Consider the following 20,505-nt stretch of genomic DNA (forward strand, 5'->3'; position numbering starts at 1 on the left):
GCAAAACATTTTTGTGGTGCTAAATATTGACATGATTCATGTTTATTAGCCTAGGTTGTTTACAAGTGTCATTGCGAATTGAGATACTCCTGCATATTGTGGGATATTCTGACGACACTTGACTGAGCAAAACCACAAGCCCCAGTGTTTCAGCAACAGAACTGGACAAGACAATGAATTCCAGGCTAATTGATTCATATATCATGTCATGTTTGGTAATGAACACAACATGTTTGAATTTGCAGTGTATAAATGCAGTGCACACAGACAGCAGTGTTGTTCACAGAGAGCAGGAAGCATGGTTCTGGTTCTGGTTCTGGTTCTGATGCCCATGGTTTGGGCTCAGCCGTACCCCATACCACCGACCTGTTACACTAAAGTGCTGAACATGGGTAAAGAAATCACTCAAAAAGCGGAGGACATTAAAAAAGACCACGAGACTGTAAGTCTAACACATCCAACTGAGGTGAGTGCAACAATGCCATGACAAAACAGAAGTTGATGTTTTTATTGTGCCTTGTGTTGCAGTATAGATGCGCAGCTCACCTGCCCGACCTGTACATCGATATTCATGTAAGTACTAACAAACTATTGCAGAATTCAGCATTCAGCATAATAAAACTTGCTTGTAATGTAAAATAATGACGTACTAATTTTAAGCACATGTCTTTTTTTAATCACTCCCATTATATATGTGCTTTGAAATGTTAAAAGCCTTGTATGGTCAATCATATATGTTGTTTGTGATGACAGAACGCTTGTGTAATGTCCACCATGAACTCGTATATGTCTCTGCTGGGCGGCCTGAGAGAACGCCGGTGTTCCTACAACAGGAAAGTGCAAAGACTCGCTGCCATGATTAGACAACTCCATATCATTATATCACAGAAATGTCACGGGGTAAGTCAAGCATTCATTTCAGATATATATTATATACATGTTTGGTCCCGCTTTATATTGGGTGTCTTTAACCACTGACATTTAAATGAATCATTTGATACGTTGCATTTATTGTGTAATTACAGCTGTAATTAATTTTAATTATATCTATCTAAACCTTAACTCACCCCTAAACCCGTACCACCAAACCTGTCCCTAACCAGTTTTTAAATCATTTATTTTATATTCTTTTTTTAATTTTATATATACTGTGTGCCCTTGCTATAACTGAGTGCCTGAAAAGTAGCTGATCTGTTTCAGGACTTGGTTTTTACCCATGATAACTGTGAAGCATTACAGTCCAGAGGACGGAGATACTGAAATCATCTCGTACATCACTGGAGGGAGTTTGGAGGAGGACTGGACAAAGATCATAAAGAGCCCATTACTCCGCATGATAACAGATGTTATTCATAATCAGCAGTTAAAAAAAAAGAAAAAAACATTTATACACTTTTACATTTTTTTTTTTCATTTTTTTTTTTCATTTTTTTTCTACATCTAAACGTTCACATCATCATCATGATTTCAGGTATATATATAAAAAAATGTTTTAATGTTTTTATCACATGGTAATAATATAGCATCTTGCAGATTGGTTACGTGACACAGACTTTGATTTGATGGACAAAATCTGTTTTCAAAATATTAGTAATATTACGAAAATGAATATTCACTTCTTTTATAGGAATAAAATTACAAAATTGCTTATGCTAAAGTTGTTCCGCTTGACTTCACTTTAAGACCTGCCATTTTTTTTTAAGAAAATGATTGAGGCTAATAAATTGAAAACATGCATAGAATGTATTTAAGAATGGCATTTTTAATGTATTAACTAAACATATCTGGGAAAAAAAGATATATCGTCACGTCAGTGACTACATATAGGCTACAGTATGTGTTTATAACTGCAGTGCTGTAATGTGACGAAAATCGTTATTTGTAACTTTTAAAATGTTTGTTGCTTTAAATATTGCTTAATAATCACTATATTCAATATAAAGTGATGTGCACAGTGTATTTTGATATACCATCATGACGTGTTTTGTATTCTAAATAAAAAAGAAGAAAAAAAAGAAAAATGTACCACAAATTCACCACAAGGTGGAGATTGTGTGCAACAGTTTTGTTTTTAACTCGGGCTTTTCATATTTTATCAGTCGTTTTTTTCTGTGCGTATTGACTAGAGTATTACAATAACATTATTAAATACAAATATTACGATTACTTAAATTCATTAAAAACAAACAAACAAAAAAAAACATTAAAATACTTGTTGCTCATATAAGCTAGGTTACTTTATTATTTTATTTTCTTGTTTTAGCTTCAAGAACAGGACATAGTGAGACATATAAGATATAACAAGGCAGCATTGTAAATACAAAACAAGTCTGTAGTGTTGTTTAGGCTACTTTATGATGAACTTTAAAAACTACAATTCCCATAATTCTGTGCAGTGGGCGTGGCTCTGTCTCACTAACACACACACACACACACACACGACAGCAGTGAGTGAACAGGTGAACATGAGTGTTTCGCTCGCCTCAGACGGCTCATGGTTTCTCATGGATGGAGTGGAATAAGTCTATTACAACTTGAAGTTATTTTTTATTATTTTTAAGTGATGAAGATGTCTATATTTCCTGTGGAGTGTCGGATAGTTTTCAGCCCAGACGCTTCATCTGTTTTTTTCTGAAGTCAACTAATTCATCATCTACATAATCTTTTTTTTTTTTTTTTTTTACATTTGAGGCTCCTACCTGTATTTTATTTTAAAAATGGCTTTTGCAAAATTCAGCAAGATGATCCGGTTTCCTGCACTTGACATCAAGAAGAAAACCAAGCAATATGAGCACGTTCATCGGGATGTAAATCCAAACGACATGTGGGAAATTATCGGGGAACTGGGCGACGGTGCTTTCGGTAAAGTTTATAAGGTGAGTTCGGATTTTAATGAACCTGTTAGACAGCGAAACGAAACTACGACTTCTACCATGGTAAAGGATTAGTTCATGAATATTAACGTCGTCATGTTGACGTCGCGTAGTTTACTAATTACAATGGTTAATATTCATAAGCCTGGCCTTTACCAGATTCGCTGATTGGCCAGCTAACTAGCGCACCCGCTTACCAGTAGCTGTCTTTCAGCCAATCAGTTAGGCCTGCTTAGCGAACGTCATTTTTTTCTAATTAATATTCATAAGCTAAGCCTTCAGCATAGTAGGATTTTGAAAAGTTCTCGTGATTGGCAACCTGTTGCGCTTATGACAGCTAGAATTCATTCCGAAAAACATATAAACAATTTGCCTTATTATTGACACCTATTGTCACACTTTTTAGTCTAAAACATGTTGTTCACATATAATTTTTTTTTTTTATCTATGATCTTTTCTGTCATAGAACGCTTGAATTATGTATTTTATTGTGTTGTTTAATGTATTTGAACCACATTTTTACTTTTACCAACATTGTGTTTGTTTGAATTGTGAAAAGAGCCCTTATGAGACAATCAAGAGACTTGTGCTCACTTGACTAGATGGTTTTGAAAGCGACTCAATGTACTATTTCATGTACTGACATGTGTTGTGATATGTGACATGAAGTGATGCGTCCCTTCATGGTGTTACTACCCTCAGTAAAATCATCTTGACTAACCGATCAAATATTAGATATGCTAACTCAAGTACCTTTCCGGTTAATGGCACTCACTCTTCAGCCACAAAGACACCCTGACAGGTCATGTGGGTTCAGCCCGGGGCCCTCAGGGGCCACTCGGACTCACTGTGTAGGAAGATGCTGGAATGTGCTGCAGTTTCGATAGGCGGAGAGGAACCCTCGTGTAGGAAACGCTGAATTTGCCTTTTGTCCCCAACACAGTGTTGTGTGACATCTAGGGTCACTGTAACCCTCTTACCCTTAAAGACCGTGTTGAATGGGGTTAAATACAATCTTAGTAAAGACAGCTTTCACAGTGGAGCGATCCAGTAATACGGCAATTCTCCCATTTATAATTCACACCCATAATATGAAGGTTTTGCGCACATTTGCGAGTTTTTCTGAGACCTCAGACTCATTTGCAGCAGGGTAATGTAATGGTGGAATGTAATTGTGTAATAAAATAAAATAAAAAGTGTAGTATTGTCTAATGTGCTGTTCTTTAGAGACTCGAGAACTTGTTAAAAAAATGAAAACGCTTTACTAATAACATTACAAAACTATCATCTGGTCTTGCTTTAAAGGGATAGTTCACCCAAAAATGAAAATGTTGTCATCATTTACCAAACCTGTATGAGTTTCTTTCTTCTGTTGAACACAAAAGATATATGTTGGTAATCAAACATTCTTTAAAATACCTTCTTTTGTGTTCAACAGACGAAAGAAACTCATACAGGTTTGGAACAGCATGAATGCGAGTATCACTGTAAGTGTAGTAACTCAACGGTTTCTCTGACTGTTGCTTATATTGGTTTCTGTTTAGTAACAATGAATCATGAAATCTCAAATCAGAGACTGATCAAACTCCTACACCTTCGTACTGTTGATTTTGTTTTTTGCCTGGACATGTTAAAACACGCGACTCTATGAAAGAACATCCTGTGAACACGTACGGGGGATTTTGTTTATACACTTACACTCAGGGCCTAAAACTAACTTTTTGCCACACTTGCCAATGGCTGGTGACACCAGAAATATTTCTTACAGGCCATGAAACTGTTTTTGCAAAAACAGGCAGTAATGACACCAAAGTTTAGATACCAGTGAATAATAACTAATATTTCCGAACTAATACAAATTTAAAACATTATTAAAGACAAGTAATAAAATAAGAAAAAATAGGCTAATCAAATTAGAAGCAAAACCACAAATAAATACAATATAACGAAGATACGAAGTGCTTTTTCGGTTTTTCAGGAAGATCTGACAGTAGTTTCCAGGTACAAGATGTGATAAAATAAGCAAATGTGAAATAACACTGCATAGTCTTCACTGTATAAATTAAACATCCTTATTAAGGTTACAAAAGCTATTCAGTCAAGAGCAGAATGATTTTTTTCTTTGTCCTTTGTTGTTTGATTAACATTAAAACCACAGATATCAGCAGGAATATTAGGCTGCTGTCCCTTTAATAGCGAATGCACGGATCTAATATACTGATACTGACACACATGCGTCTACTTTCTCAACTGTTTGTGCGTTCGAGACATAACCGACTATGTTTACTTGGATGCTCACTATTTTTAGACATCATTTTGTGTGAATTTGTCCGCTCAAGTACAAGAAGATGTGAAAGAGAGCTCCGTTTATAATCCGCGCGCTGTCTGAGACGCAGCTTTCTGTGCGCGCGCTGTCTGAGACGCAGCTTTCTGTGCGCGCGCTGTCTGAGACGCAGCTTTCTGTGCGCGCGCTGTCTGAGACGCAGCTTTCTGTGCGCGCGCTGTCTGAGACGCAGCTTTCTGTGCGCGCGCTGTCTGAGACGCAGCTTTCTGTGCGCGCGCTGTCTGAGACGCAGCTTTCTGTGCGCGCGCTGTCTGAGACGCAGCTTTCTGTGCGCGCGCTGTCTGAGACGCAGCTTTCTGTGCGCGCGCTGTCTGAGACGCAGCTTTCTGTGCGCGTGCTGTCTGAGACGCAGCTTTCTGTGCGCGCGCTGTCTGAGACGCAGCTTTCTGTGCGCGCATGTCAGATGTTTGCGTACACAAAACCTTCCACACTGAGCGCGAGTTACGAAATGAGCTCCCTTTCGCGTCTTCGCGACGCAGCTTTCTGTGCGCGCGCTGTCTGAGACGCAGCTTTCTGTGCGCGCGTGTCAGATGTTTGCGCACACAAAACCTTCCACACTGAGCGCGAGTTACGAAATGAGCTCCCTTTCGCGTCTTCTTGCGCTTAAATATTTTAATTGTCAAGGCTTAAAGCAACACTAAGGAACATTTTTTTACCTTAAAATAATGTTTCCAAAATCGTATCAGTGGTTCATCAAGTCGTAACAGGGTGAAAGGCACTTCTGGATTCGCTTTGCAGCCTTATATCTGCTATAACCACACCATGCAAGTTTGCCAAACCGGGTCGCGTTTCTGTAGTTCGAATGAGACATAAGAAAACTACAAATTTGACTTGCTTTACGTCAAGCGTTACAATAGTCATTAGGTGTGTTCGACATCGGCTGCGGCTGGATGTAACCGATCGGCGAGAGTAGCCGCGTGCAGGCGGGGAGGAGCTGCAAACGGAGACGTGAAGTCGGACACATTCTGGTTCCCGTAGTGACCGCTCACGTGGTGTTTGCATACTTTACCACAGCTGAAGTGAAATAAATGCAATATTTGCCAAATAATACACAGATGTTTCAGAGACATTTTCATTCATACTTTATGTAGCTACTGCTTCATACAGCGTCTGTTTGAACAAGAATAAAGTTCAACATAAACTAGCTACTATCAATGAAGTGGAGTCTACGTTTTTTAATCAGTTTTAATTTGATAAACATGACACAATATAACATCACAACAACATGAAAAGAGTAGGCTATTTACTGTTAGAAAAAAATGATCTGTGAGCTTTAGAGGAACTAAAGCTGTTCAAATAAACACGAAACACACATGATCGTTGTCATGCGGTGAATCCGGCCAATCGTGGAACAGCTCTGTCGTCATCAGCCCTCGTGCAGCCCAGTGCAGCCGCTCTTGAGAAGCTGCGCTGGCTGAGTTCCCCGGCTATTCTCGAATCGCTCTCGCGGTACTTTGATGGCATACGTCACAGTCACGTGGCGTCGGCGCTGTATCAAGTCGGACAAAATTTCTAACCGGCATGCACTGCTTCAAGTCAGCCGCCGATCGGTCTGCGCAGAGCTGCATGAAGTCGAACAAGCCTATTATTTCGTTTTCCTTCGTTTCTGATGTCGCAATACATCATGCTTTCATGAAATCATGCAACATACTCTACCTTGTCAGTGGACATCGTTCATTCCAAAGCCGGTGCTGGGTAAACAGCGAGCGTGCGCGTGACATTAGGCTGCAGGCGGCGAAATTATTTACGACAGCGGTAATGGACAATTCCGCTTCCAACCTGTAGGGGGACCGAAGAGGATAAGTTCCTTTGTGTTGCTTTAAACATTCGTGCCGATAAAGTTCTGGCCCATCAACTGTCCCGTGCGTAGTTCACGTTTATTCATGATCATCCATTGCTGGAATTCATAGAAATATTACCGGCCGACTGGCGAGCGAGTGTTAATTTTAGGCCCTGCTTTAATAGGGCTCGTTCACACAGAATGCGTTTTTTACTTAGAAAAACGTGAGACGCAAGCAGTGGAATGGGGGGAAAACGCAAGGTCCCGAGACACATTTTTAAAAAGTTTTACTGATTTTAACTTGAGGGCCACATTTTTATAATGCCATGTCATGCATGAGATGCGAGCCTAACGTTATACACACCCGTCTAGCGCACGTTTACATAGAAAAACGATGAAAATAGCGCATATGAATGGAAAAACACGTTCTGTGTGAATGGCCCCTCACACCTCTACACTGACAGCAAGTGATGTGAAAGCTAGAACAGTCTCATTATTAATCATCAACACTATCTATATTACATATTTGCAGTTTAGAGAATGATGTACATGTACTTCCTCATCCTCAAGATCTCACAATTATTCTAATGACAGAGCAAAACAAATGACTGCCAAATGTGCCAATAAATAATAATAATACAAAAAACTAAACCAAGTTTTAGTGCTTATCAATGTAACTAATAAAAAAGTTCATATTTAACATCACATTTAAGAGACATTATGGCCAGATATTTTGTTTATTTGTGCTCTTCCACAAAATAATTACAATATTACATTTATTTACTCTGCTTTTACTTCTGGTTTGAAATTGCATTTGATTTATCTGGTCGTCTTTTAAAAATAAAATATGTTGTCTTTTACCAAAATAACACAATTGAATTCAATCGAATCATGGCCAAATTTCAGATGCGTCACATAATTTAGTGAGGAATCCAAATATTTGTGGATTTCTGTCAGTGTTTGAGTGTGAAGCGTGTTGACTGTGTCGGATTCGGGCTCTTGAGGAGGAGTGAAGTGTCTGCTTTCTCCTGGTGTTTCTGGTTAGTTAATGCTGAGGATCTCTTTGATTTGTTAATTATTGATGGCACACGTGTGTAAAGCACATGGCAGCGGTGTGAACAGCAACCCGTCGGACCTGAACTCCTGTCAGGGATAAAGTTTGACGTGTGAAGTTTGAGATGAAATCACGTGTTTCTGGCGTAGATCCCCGAGGTCTGCTAATCACCAGTGTTCAGTGCTGTTGGCTTCACAATGATAAGAGCCTCTTCTCTGTGGGTGGAGATGAACATTTTCTGCATATTAGCTGCATTCTCCACATTTAAGGATCTGGTTCAGGCCTCATTGTGTATTATTTGTAGCTTTGCAGTTGCTGCACAATTCATTGAAACCATTGGAGTGATTGTACTGAACTTTAAGACTGGGAGATAATCGAACACTTAAGTGTATTTGTATTTGTCATGCCCTTTCATTTGGTCATTGAATTGTAGTGAAATTGGCTCCATTTATCATAATAAATTCAATGATAATGATGACGAATGAGTCCAAGGCTTTTGTGTGAAGATAATATTGTTCGAGGCACAAGGTTACTCAGTTTATTGTGTAAGAATAGGCCCAATTAGGTTAATAACTTTAGAATACACCTTTAAATATATATGTTTATTAATTTCCTTGAAGCAATTAAAGGAGTAGTTAAAGGGATAGTTCACTTTGAAATAAAATTTTGGTATGTTTTAGCTTACCTCAAGGGCATCCAAGATGTAGGTGTCTTTTTTTCCGCAGTAGTTTCAATTTTGATATTTTTAGGTCAAACCGTTCTTGTCTGTCAGTCATATAATGCAGGTCGATGGTCACTGTCTCAAAACACAAGCACAGAGTCCAAATTAAAACAATTCCCTATCGTCCAAATTAAACAATTCCCCATCATAAGTACACATTGATGGCCTAAGACACGAAACGAGCGGTTTGTGTGAGAAAACGAACAGTATTTATACTTGTTATCTCTTGAACACAGCACACGTCCAAATGATCTGACGGCGCGGGCGGGTATAGATATATAAATAGATGTCGCCTTTATTAACCCACCAGAGCAGTGTGGAGTTTATTTATAATGGATGGACGCACTTTTTTTGAGCTTCAAACTGATGGTTGCAGTCCATGCCATTATAAAGCTCGAAGCGTCTGTGTTTATTAATATAACTCTGATTGTATTCGTCTGAAAGAAGAAAGTCATAAACACCAGGATGGCTTGATGGTGAGTAAATCATGGGCTAATTTTCATTTTAAAGTGAACTACTCCTTTAATTACGACTAGTTACACATAAATAGACAAAACACTTACAGTATTAAACACTTAATAAAAATAAAAAAACACACACAAACCAATCAGTTGTTTGTTACAAAAAGATGAATTGCTTCAAATTTATGATTGAATTTTGATATTATAGCCTGTATTAATATCTGGTGCTTTTATTAATTTAATTCTTTTATTGAGATCAACTCAATGATTTGTTGATTTGCCAAATCCTCTATTATCTCCCATCCTTAACGATCACCAAAGATTTCTCGATTAGTTCTACATCTATTTGATTATTTTGGCGTTCGGCAACTAGTTGTAGATCACATGACTTAATCTGGATGCTTTTATGTTATGTGGGATTTACCATGAGTTTCATACAAAATCATATTGTTGTAAAAATTGTTCATGGCTTTTTCGAATTTGTATCATAATAATTACAAATAGGAAACAACATTTAATGATAGTTATTCATCCACAAATCTGTTCATGTTTTCTTGTTTGTTGTAATTACAAGTAGAAAACTTTTATGAAAGCTCTCAGACTTCTGATTAGGAGTTGCGTGGCGATAATGACGTGTTTTGCTGTCATCATCAACAAAGCTACAATATGGATCCATTATTATGAGCGTTTCCAAATTAATTAATAATTTTAGAGAATGGCTCAGAGTAGAAACTCTAGCATTTCTAAATTATGGTAATTTTAACACAAAGCGATTGACTATTTACTTTTAGATAGTAATTGCTAAATAAATTGGTTGAAATAATTCAATTAAAACAACAAAAAACAAGGAAAAGTCACATTTCTCTGACATGACATGAACCATCTTCAAGTCTGTAGACCTGGGGCTGGTTTCACCAAGATAGACTTTGATTATGGCTTAGATAGGCTATAGTAGATAGTCAGACTTCAGATGGACATCTAAATCAGACCGCTGCACAAAGCACTTAAGACTCTGACTATCTTAAGTAGGACTACACTGCAATGCATTCTGGGTAAAATAAGACACTTTTCAAAACAAAAAACATGGCGGATCGAGTAGGTGCATTCAACCGCTCGGTGCAGTTTACCCCCAGCGGAAAATATGTGTTTGTTTGAGGAGTGTAACAGTTACAAGGACATTTTACTCTGGAAATTTAGCGGAGAATGTAGTAACAAGAAGAAATGTTTAAATTATGAGCCATTTTCCCTTTTCTTTTGGCTGTTTGTAATGTAACTGATTGTTACTGCTGGTTGCCAAGGTAACATAGACCTAAGTTAGCCTGGGGTAAGGTGTCTAATTTATTTGGTCTAAATTAAGTCAGTCTTTATCTTTGTGAAACAGTCTAACTTGCATTAGCCTAGTCTATGAGCACATGTTAGACTTGTCTAACACTATAGATAGACCGGTCTAAAATAGCTTTGTGAAACTGGCCCCAGCTTGAGTGTCAAGTCAGCATTATTGTTTTATAGCGCTTTATACAATGCAGATTGGTTTACACAGTGATACACAGCAAAATGATTTAATGATCATTTCAGTTCAGTTTAGCTCCAGAAGAAAAGAGTGTCATTGTTTAGCTGAAATTAGTTCAGCGTTGATTCAGTTCCATTGTGAAAGTCATCAAATATTAAATGAGTTTCATCTGTAAAGCAGCTCTGCAGAAAACAGATGTAAAGAGAGGTGTGTATCTTTCTTTATGGGTGTTGAAATGAGCATTACAGGGGTTGAAAGTACACTATTGTGCTGCTGTTGCGCAGGGTGTTGTTCTGATGGCCCTTCTCCAGGAGATTTAGTTCAGGTCAGATGAGAAGCTTTGACTTCTTGTCAGGTGCCATAATCCTCTCAGTGGACATGTAAGTGGATTTGGGGCTTTATTTATGGTTATGCTTCTTTGAGGCGATGAGCCCTTGATCTGTTATAGTGCACATCGCCAATCTCTCTCTCATCTGTTTGTCCAACTAGTGAAAGGCAGGAGTGAAACAATGTTCAGAAACCTGATAATTGATGTTTGCTTCGAGAAAGCCTGGCTAGAAAGTTTGAAGTAGTCTAAAAAAAGCATTAAGCTTGAAGGTTATAGTTGTAAGCATGGATAAAAAACAAAAAAAGTATGATTACATTAGAGAAACTGGTAACACTTCACAATAAGGTAACATTGGCCATTAGTTAATTAACTAACCATTTACTGTAACAATGAGCAAAACAGTTGTTGGAGGATTTTACAGTTGTGACCCTGGATCACAAAACCAGTCACATGTCGCACGGGTATATCTGTGGCAATAGCCAACAATACATTGTATGGGCCAAAATTATCGATTTTTCTTTAATGCCAAAAATCATTAGGATATTAAGTAAAGATCATGTTCCATTAAAGATATTTAGTACATTTCCTACCTTAAATATATAAAAAAATTATTTTTGTGAGTGAATGAAGCACAATCGCCAACATAAATGGACAACTTTAAAGGCGTTTTTCTCAATATTTCGATTTTTTTTTATTTGCACCCTCAGATTCCAGATTTTCAAATAGTTGTATCTCGGCCAAATAGATACACATGATGTATAAATCTCATATTTTTTTTTTTTTAAAAACCCCATAAGACTGGTTTTGTGGTCCAGGGTCACAATTTTAAGTTTCTTTTCCCATTATTTAATTGAGCGGAGGATAAGACAGATGTTCGTTAGAATCGTGTTTACTTGGTCAATCGTCACATCAGGTGTGACTCATCTGAACCACAGTGGGACTTTTCTGCATGACCCTAGCAACTGCTCAGTAGTGCCGTAGCAACCACCCAAAACACCAAAGCGACTAGACCAGTACCCTAGCATTGTTTGTTTGTTTTCATAAAATGTAAAAAAAAAAAAAAACTAGTTTAATGATTTAGCCATCTAAACATGTCCTACTTTCAATCTCTCCTTATTGTTTATTACCATCACAGGCCAACTTAAACAAACCTTGCTTTTTGTTAGGTGTGCCAAATCATGTTTTAGTTGAGTTGCTTGACAAATAAGCGGAAGTCTTGCTTTTGAGTGGTTTGGCAACAGTGTTTCCTCTAAAAACACGCCAGCTAACCACAATGAGTGACTGCATTTTTATCAGCGCCTCAACACTACATGTTCCCACCGCGTTGACAGATATCACATGCTAAGGTGATGAAACTGGCCTAATATCTGGAGAGATATTCACTGAAAAACATTCACTGCTCATTGGCTTTGAGAAACTAAATCAGAAAGTCATGTGGTGGATGCAGAGCACGAAATCAGATTGAAAATCTAAAGACAAGTTTGACTCTTCAGCAATGTGTTTATGAATTAACATTCATGATATTTGTTAAAATACTTTTTTTTTTTTTACAATAATTAAAATTATGTTTAAGATGTGTGCGCTAACACACATTCTAAGGTGTAAGAGAAAATGTTATTACATTTTACTTGGTTACATCACAACTTAAAGTTAAATTTAAAGATTAAAAGTCAATCAAGATGTTACACCACATTTTTATAGCATCAGATAACTAACTGAAACCAAAGGTTTGGGGAAAACAAAACTTTTAACATGCATCTACGTGATGAGATCTACCTTAAATGACAGAACAATGATTTGATGTGTAACTGGATTTTTTTAGTTTGGCTCGTGTCCCATCTGATTACATGGAGATGGCGGGGTTTGAGACCTGGGGCCGGTTTCACCAAGATAGACTTTGACTATGGCTTAGATATAGTAGATAGTCAGACTTCAGATGGACATCTAAATCAGACCGTTGCACAAAGCACTTAAGACTCTGACTATCTTAAGTAGGACTACACTGCAATGCATTCTGGGTAAAATAAGACACTTTTCAAAACAAAAAACATGGCGGATGGAGTAAGCGCATTCAACCGCTCGGTGCAGTTTACCCCCAGCGGGAAATATGTGTTTGTTGGAGGAGTATAACAGTTACAAGGACATTTTACTCGGGAAATTTAGCGGAGAATGTAGTAACAAGAAGAAATGTTTAAATTATGAGCCATTTTCCCTTTTCTTTTGGCTGTTTGTAATGTAACTGATTGTTACTGCTGGTTGCCAAGGTAACATAGACCTAAGTTAGCCTGGGGGTAAGGTGTCTAATTTATTTGGTCTAAATTAAGTCAGTCTTTATTTTTGTGAAACAGTCTAACTTGCATTAGCCTAGTCTATGAGCACATGTTAGACTTGTCTAACACTATAGACCGGTCTAAAATAGCTTTGTGAAACCGGCCCCTGTACTGCAGCCAGACACCAGGGGGCGAGCAAAATGCTTTGACTTCACTTTACAGGACTTGTGCGGCGTGCTTGGCGCGAACGCAGGCGGGCGACGTATATCTTTAGAAAGTTTTATCTTTGTCCAGTGTCTGTGCTATTTTTCTCCAGAAGTTACGGCCGATAAAAATGTATTTTTATTCATTTAAACTAAAGATATGCGACCTGCGTGTCCAAAGTACGGTTACACAAATCAGGCAGTGTGCGTACTCTTCTGGTGACGAAATTAGCTTTAGTGTACTTTAGGCTTATGACCCATCAAACCTTTATCAATGACAGCATCAACTTCAGTGACCGCACCACAGTGTCGCCTGCGTTTGCAGTAACACAGCAGTAATGCCCATTATTTCAGCTCTAATGACGAGCTAAACGTGAATCCCAGAGGCCTGGTGAATTAACCGCACCAAAGGGACGAGCGTGGAACGGGAACATCAGCAGGATGTAGTTACGTTGATCACGCTGACGTTGTGTTTTGATGTGAAACTGCTTTGTCTTTCAGGCCCGGAATAAAGAAACCGGTGTGCTAGCTGCAGCTAAAGTGATCGAAACCAAAAGTGAGGAGGAGCTGGAAGACTATGTGGTGGAGATTGACATCTTAGCATCTTGCAACCATCAGTACATCGTCAAACTGCTGGATGCCTACTTCTTCGACAACAAACTGTCGGTAAGCTGGTTAATATCTTAAATATTAAGATTTAAATGAGCCATATTCTGCATTTATCGTTTCACTGAATTCCGTTTATAATGCAATGTTTCATGATGTTTTTTGGTCACCTTTTCTCTGATTCGGCATGAAATGAAAATTGCATGTTTGCATCTCAATGCATGTTATAGATCTTATTAGGAACAATTAGTCTTTGCATTGGTTTTTTTTTTTTTTTTTGCATAATCTCTTTTTTTGAGATATTTTCACCAAACTTGGCGCACATTAGCCTGGGAAAACCCAGACAAACTTCCAGCAAATTTAGATTTGCTCTGCAAGTAGTCTGGCAAAGAGCCCATTCAAGCCCATTTCTAATCCGTCCAAATCGAGGCACCAATCAGAAACGTTGAGGCGGGCTTTACACGATGATGATCGCTCTGATTGGTTTTAGATCTATCTGATTGCGCCCAGAGGCATTTGAGTGACGTCCGTTGGTGAAGCGCACCAACTTTTAAATGCATTATTATATTCAAATTGCAAACACATGAGGACAGTCTCCATGAAAGACCCGCTGGCAGATGAACGTGCTACTACATTTCTCTCCGAAACGGTAGGAAATTAAATTAGATTTAATAGAGGATTTTAACTGTGACAAGATGATTGACAGGGCAGTTTACGTGACAGGATGCACGCGACAGATCCGTCCGATAAAGATGACGAAGTAGTATGTCCCAAAGCTTGCCTACTTTTTTTGCTACACATTCAAAAGTAAATACCTTTTCTTCACAAAAAGAGTGCATACTTTTATGGCGAATTGGGACGCAGCATATGGCTTTACACGATGACGATCGCTCTGATTGGTTTTAGGTCTATCCAATTGCGCCCAGAGGCATTTGAGCGATGTCCGTTGGTGACGCCCCTTTGGAAATGAGTTATTAATGAAGCTTTGCCAGACCATAACTCAGTTACTACTGAGAATGGTCTGGTTTTAACCAGGCTAGGCGCACATAGTGTATAAGAGCTAATTCTGTGGTCACGTGAAAAAGCACATGCACCTGGCAAGTTTGTGACGCTATAACAAGCTATAACGCTTGTTTACATTGAAGCTTCTGTCGGTTAATGAAGATTTGACAGATGAACTCGCGGCTCAATTGGACTCTTGTTGTGTCAAATGTGATAAGACTTTTCAGTTTCATGGACGTCGCCATCTTTGATATTACTTTGGTCACTGTCACTATGGTTAGTGTTAAAAGAATACAGGCTTGACTGTTGTTGCACGTTCATACTGACAATATTCGAGAGAGACGCTACTGTAAGTTGCTGTGTGAACGGGACTTTTTGAGACCCGCACCTGTAAGTTAATGTGTTGTTAATCCCAAAAATTGACAGTGTGAACGTAGCCCCAAAAACGCTCTGAATCAGGACTGACATCTGTATTCTGCTGCATCTGTGTGAATGTGGCTACTGAGTAATAAATGAAATAGCTGTTTTTGCTACGATGTCTATATGTAAACGATATGCTAATCGCAATAGTTCACATTGTTGTTCATCAGGATGGGACAAGTATAGCTAAAAACTAAATATAAGTTGATAAGTGAATGTGGTTGATTGTGTCTACATGCTGTAACAGCCTGTAAAAGCACGTTTTCCTGAGGAGCCATTAAAGCATTGCTGGAATTCCTCAGTGTGACGGTAAATTTGCTTTTCTGGAAGATGTGTGTCTCCAGATCTCTTAGTGTTTGAGTAAGACTTCCTTTTGAAGGAAACTACTCTAACCCTAAATACTAAACTTTGCTGGCCTTCGTAACTGGGCTATAGACATCAATAGATAGATATATTTATTTTTTCACTTGTTTATAGAGTGCAGCAGGAGTTGTTGTTTTTTTGGGTCAAAAAAGTAAATGGGTTTTCGGTTAAATACCTGAAATGAGGTCTGTGGTTAACATGAGCTTAAGATATTGTGATCATATAGGTTGTTTATAGCCTAGGTTTAGATCTGGCATTCGTTCGTGAAGATTATCATAAACAACAAAACGTGTAAGAATCATAAACTTGTATTGGTCACAGAGCTTATTTCTGCAGTAATCGAGTTTTTGTCGAGGGAATCTGGGTGATTCTGACTTCAGGGTTGGCCTATGAAAATACGTCATCCCTGCAGTGCTCTGTTGATTCTTTGATGTACAATAGATTTGTAATAGATATATAATAGGAAAGTTTATAATTAGCATTTGCGTATGTTAAGTTTGCTCATACTAAAGCATGAGGTGTGGCACAGCTGTCTGGGCAATGCAACGCTGTGTCATAGATGAGCATATCTGGGTGTGGACGAGGCGTCTGGTCGACCAAGCTCTCGATGGAAAACGTTCGGATGGGAATGTGTGTGGGGTTTCGTGAAAGGAAATAGCTGCACACTTGTTGTCAAACATAACAAGCACTTGTTCTTTTTGACTTGAGTGTGTCAAGTTGTCTTCACCGAATCTGGCGATTCAGATGCTGAACTGAAAGCACCCGACTGTCCACAGACCTCAAGCATTTAGGCCATTTGTTTGTCTATGTTTGGATGTCAGCAATGGGCACCAGATGGTGAAAAGGACTTTATCCAATGAGCCATGATTTGGATTTTCCTTGATGCTTTTCAATGAAAGATGTTGATGTTTGGTATCTTGAAATGGAAACTGTTCAGGCACCTTGTTACTCGTATTTATAGTATGTGAAATAGCATTTGTAATGCAATAATGCACTGCAGAACAGTATACTGGTATTCATATATGTGTGAGAAGAAGCACTGGATTTTCATATTTACACCACAAAAACAAATTCCCACTGTTGTAATTCTCCTTTACTGTCTCAAAAGCACTTTCCTCTGATGGGAAATGCATCACTGGTAAATAGGATTCTTCCTAATTAAACTTAAAATACATTTAGAAACAGTCATATTTGAACCTTTTAAATATGCAAATCACGTCTTAAAATGCATCTTACATCAAAAGTGGTAAAAGAGATTGTCAGCTCTTCAAAACGAAAATTTGAAAGGAGCGTGAACACTTTATATTGTTACCACCATCCCATACGATCTCCACCTCTATTTCTGTTTTACTGTGGTTCTCTTAATGGTCAAAGTCAATTCTTGTGCTCAAGTTCTTCATCATGATCAGCAATAAAGCAATAAATCACGATCAGCAATAACCAGAAAGCAAAGGGCCCATTGAATGATGCAATGATGCAAATCACTTCTAATATAATAAGTAAATGCTTAAACATTTATAATGAAAGTTTGATAATCTTAATAAATCTCATTTTGGAGATGCACCGGCCATCAAACGAAAGCAGACAGTTTTTGCTCCCAACACTGGTTTTATGTTTTATTTTGGCTGATACTTGCTGATAAACTGCGTAGCGATCATTTCCTAAAAATATAATTTCTGTGGAAATATTACAAAGTCTATAAACAGAACGTTAACACAGGCCAGAGAGGGGACATGCTGAAGACGTACACAGAGAGGAGAGCAAATACTGTTCTTGATGCTCGAAATATCCGAAGAAAAATATAAATATTGAATTTGGGGTGGGGATTTATGTGAATGTCTCTGAAGGGAACTGACTGTCTTCAAAAATGTTTTGATGGCATTTTCTTACCCCAGTATAATGCCTATTAAAGTAAATTATTACCTTAGCACTGCTTTGTATAAAGCGGCATCCAAAGATACGATATATCGCTGCTTTTCCATAAGCGCCACCTACTGACAAAGAGTGAATTAGCATTTTTATTCCGTCCCGCTGCTGCTGTTGTTGTTGTTATGTGCGGGTGTTTTATGTAGCATCATTTCACAAAGCTAGTCTGACCATTTTTGCTTTAAATCTAGAAATTATGCAAAAAAAAAAAAAAAAAAAAAAAAACAGATCTCCTAAATAATAATAATATTTTGTTACATTTATATAGCGCTTTTCTGGGTGCTCAATGGCTTTACATACTGAAGCTTTACTTATATCTCCTCAACCACCACCAATGTGCAGCACCACCTGGATGATGCGACGGCAAAGCTATTACACAACGACTTTACCAAGTGCTGATTGGCTCTTTTATTTAGAAGGCGGGACTTATTACGCCATATTGCGCGTTGCACTTTTTAATTCATAGTAATATAAGTGCACCGTCTTTGTATATCTAAAGGCTTTTGTTAAAATGCAGTGGTTGCCTCGTTGTTGTTGTTGTTTAAGCCCAGTTTGGTCTGTAATAGGGAAAATAAATAACTAATAAATGTGCTAAAAAAAAATCGGCTACCGGTATCAGGTGCCAATACTGATTGAGCATGTGACACTTTTAAGATTGACCGTTTTTTCGTTTTCGGTCAAATTGCCTTTTGAATGGGAGTGAATGGGACACTTCTTTGATAGCATCAAAATCGCTATTTTTAAAACACTAAGAAGGCTCGACACAACATGAAACTTTGCTGGAAGTATCACCAGGGGCTCTGCACATGAATCCAGCATTGAGAACACTGTTTGTGTACACAGAGTTTACTAAAAAGAAAGATTTTGTACTTTGTGTTTCCGTCTGCCAGCATTTTCAAAAATAGTCGATCTCCGAATGCAACGTAACAGGGAGGAGAGTAAAGATGGAAAGCTCCTAGTTCCATATAAATTCACGGATAATTTGTGGTTTTGCCGTTAGTGAAAATCAATATTGACCTTGTATTTGAAAAAAGATCCTCATGTAAGAAGCAATACTAGTCAGTTCATTCGCATCCGGAGATCGACTATTTTTGACTGTCAAAATGGCGGCGGACGGAAACAACAACAGCAACAGTGAGTTGTTCAAAATCTTTCTTTTTAGTAAACTCTGTGTACACAAACAATGTTCTCAATGCTGGAGTTCATGTGTAGAGCCCCTGGTGAGACTTCCAGCAAAGTTTTATGCTGTGTCGAGCCTTCTTAGTGTTTTAAAAATAGCGATTTTTGATGCTATCATAGTCGTGCCCCATTCACTCCCATTCAAAAGGCAATTTGACCGAAAACGAAAATACGGTCAAACTTAAAATTGGCGTTTCCATTCTAATTATGCTTTAAAACGAAAGTTCGCCTCGGGTAGATTAACAAAAAGACCCTAGGTTGCATTTTGGCGAGAGTTACGCTTTAAAAAACACATGCATCATGCGTCACCTACCACCTATCATTGATCTGCTGATTTGTTGTTCAAGTGTGTGTCAGTCAGCGGCCGTGTAAACATGTAACAGGTGTGTGAGGATCTCTGCCCTCATCCGTCAGGGGGCAAACGTGCCTGGACTCACACGTGTGTGTGTGTGTGTGTGTGTGTGTGTGTTTGTTTGTGTGTGTGTGACCGTCTTGATCACCGTGCGTCAGCCATTGCGTTTTCTAAACTCTTGTAAACTGTCGTATCTAAGATCCAATTAAGCAGCCGGATAAAGGAGGTCAGCTCACGACTGTTTCTCCTCCGTCTGTGCGTGACATAATCTTCTCTTATCCTCTTTCATTCTTCTCAGCTTCAGTACAATCTGATGAACTCACGTTATGGGTGCAACATCTCAGCGAACGTCAACGATATAGGATCGTTTTTTACTAACTAGCATTATATGAAGATGCTGTGTACTATGAAGAATTAAATGGGCAATAATCTGAACTTCATGATTTATCGGTTGAGTACTCTTACAGATAAGCTTTATACATTACAGATTGTTTTAAAGTAGCTTCTTATAAAATAAACAGGGCAAATAGAAGTGTTGCAAAAATCATTAATTATGGACTTTAATTTCAATTCTATAGAAGACAATTGTCATTATTCGGTTGAATAATTCGGTTAAATAACACAATTTAGTTCAGTGTTGATTCAGTTTAGTTCAATAACCGTCAATGTTTCAAAGTTAATCAATTATATAACATTCAGTTTCTACTTATTGTCTACAGAAGACAATAAATGTCTATTAATCTCATCCGATAGTGTCAAATTGATAGTATTTTTGAACGTTAGTTGTCTTGTAAGCCCCATGAGTAAACGATATGAGAAGACAAAATGAGTAGAAAGATAAAATTAACAAAATGTCCATTCAATGACCTGTTTAACACATTGTATTGTAGGGCTGTACGATATTGTAGAAAAATGTGATATGCGATAACTCATTAAATAATGCGATATTCGATATGCGATACGATAATGCTTAAAGTGTGTAAAATAAACTTAAATTATCTTTAAAATATATTTAAAATTATATAATCTACATATGTGTTTCACATTCTTTTAGTGACAAGAAAACATCCCTACAACTTCTGACAGTGAACATCAGTGTTTTACTGTAGGCTA

At 38.0% G+C, this 20,505-nt stretch overlaps 2 protein-coding genes across 2 annotated transcripts in view; both read left to right on the plus strand.

The window, feature by feature from the left end:
- The first annotated feature begins 307 nt into the window (after positions 1 to 307).
- cytl1 (cytokine like 1) lies at positions 308 to 1,280 on the plus strand. Its single transcript, XM_084387839.1, has 4 exons — positions 308 to 442; positions 529 to 573; positions 754 to 900; positions 1,201 to 1,280. The coding sequence occupies exons 1-4, from the start codon at positions 326 to 328 to the stop codon at positions 1,258 to 1,260; spliced, it is 369 nt and encodes a 122-aa protein (XP_084243965.1). The 5' UTR covers positions 308 to 325; the 3' UTR covers positions 1,261 to 1,280.
- Positions 1,281 to 2,434: 1,154 nt separating this feature from the next.
- The window catches only part of stk10 (serine/threonine kinase 10), a 58,933-nt gene continuing 40,862 nt past the window's right edge, over positions 2,435 to 20,505 (plus strand). Inside the window, exons 1-2 of the mRNA XM_084386850.1 lie at positions 2,435 to 2,876; positions 14,046 to 14,210. Coding sequence (XP_084242976.1) covers positions 2,718 to 2,876; positions 14,046 to 14,210 — 324 coding nt within the window. The 5' untranslated portion in view covers positions 2,435 to 2,717. The remainder of the gene's footprint in view (positions 2,877 to 14,045; positions 14,211 to 20,505) is intronic.

The sequence above is a fragment of the Rutilus rutilus genome (genome assembly GCF_951802725.1).
Source record: "Rutilus rutilus genome assembly, chromosome: 18".
In the NCBI taxonomy this organism is placed as follows: domain Eukaryota; kingdom Metazoa; phylum Chordata; class Actinopteri; order Cypriniformes; family Leuciscidae; genus Rutilus; species Rutilus rutilus.

Coding starts and splice junctions, on each gene's coding strand:
- cytl1 (XM_084387839.1), top strand. CDS start 326: ATGCCCATGGTTTGGGCTCAGCCGTACCCCATACCACCGACCTGTTAC. Junction 443..528: donor TTAAAAAAGACCACGAGACT/GTAAGTCTAACA, acceptor CTTGTGTTGCAG/TATAGATGCGCAGCTCACCT. Junction 574..753: donor ACCTGTACATCGATATTCAT/GTAAGTACTAAC, acceptor TTGTGATGACAG/AACGCTTGTGTAATGTCCAC.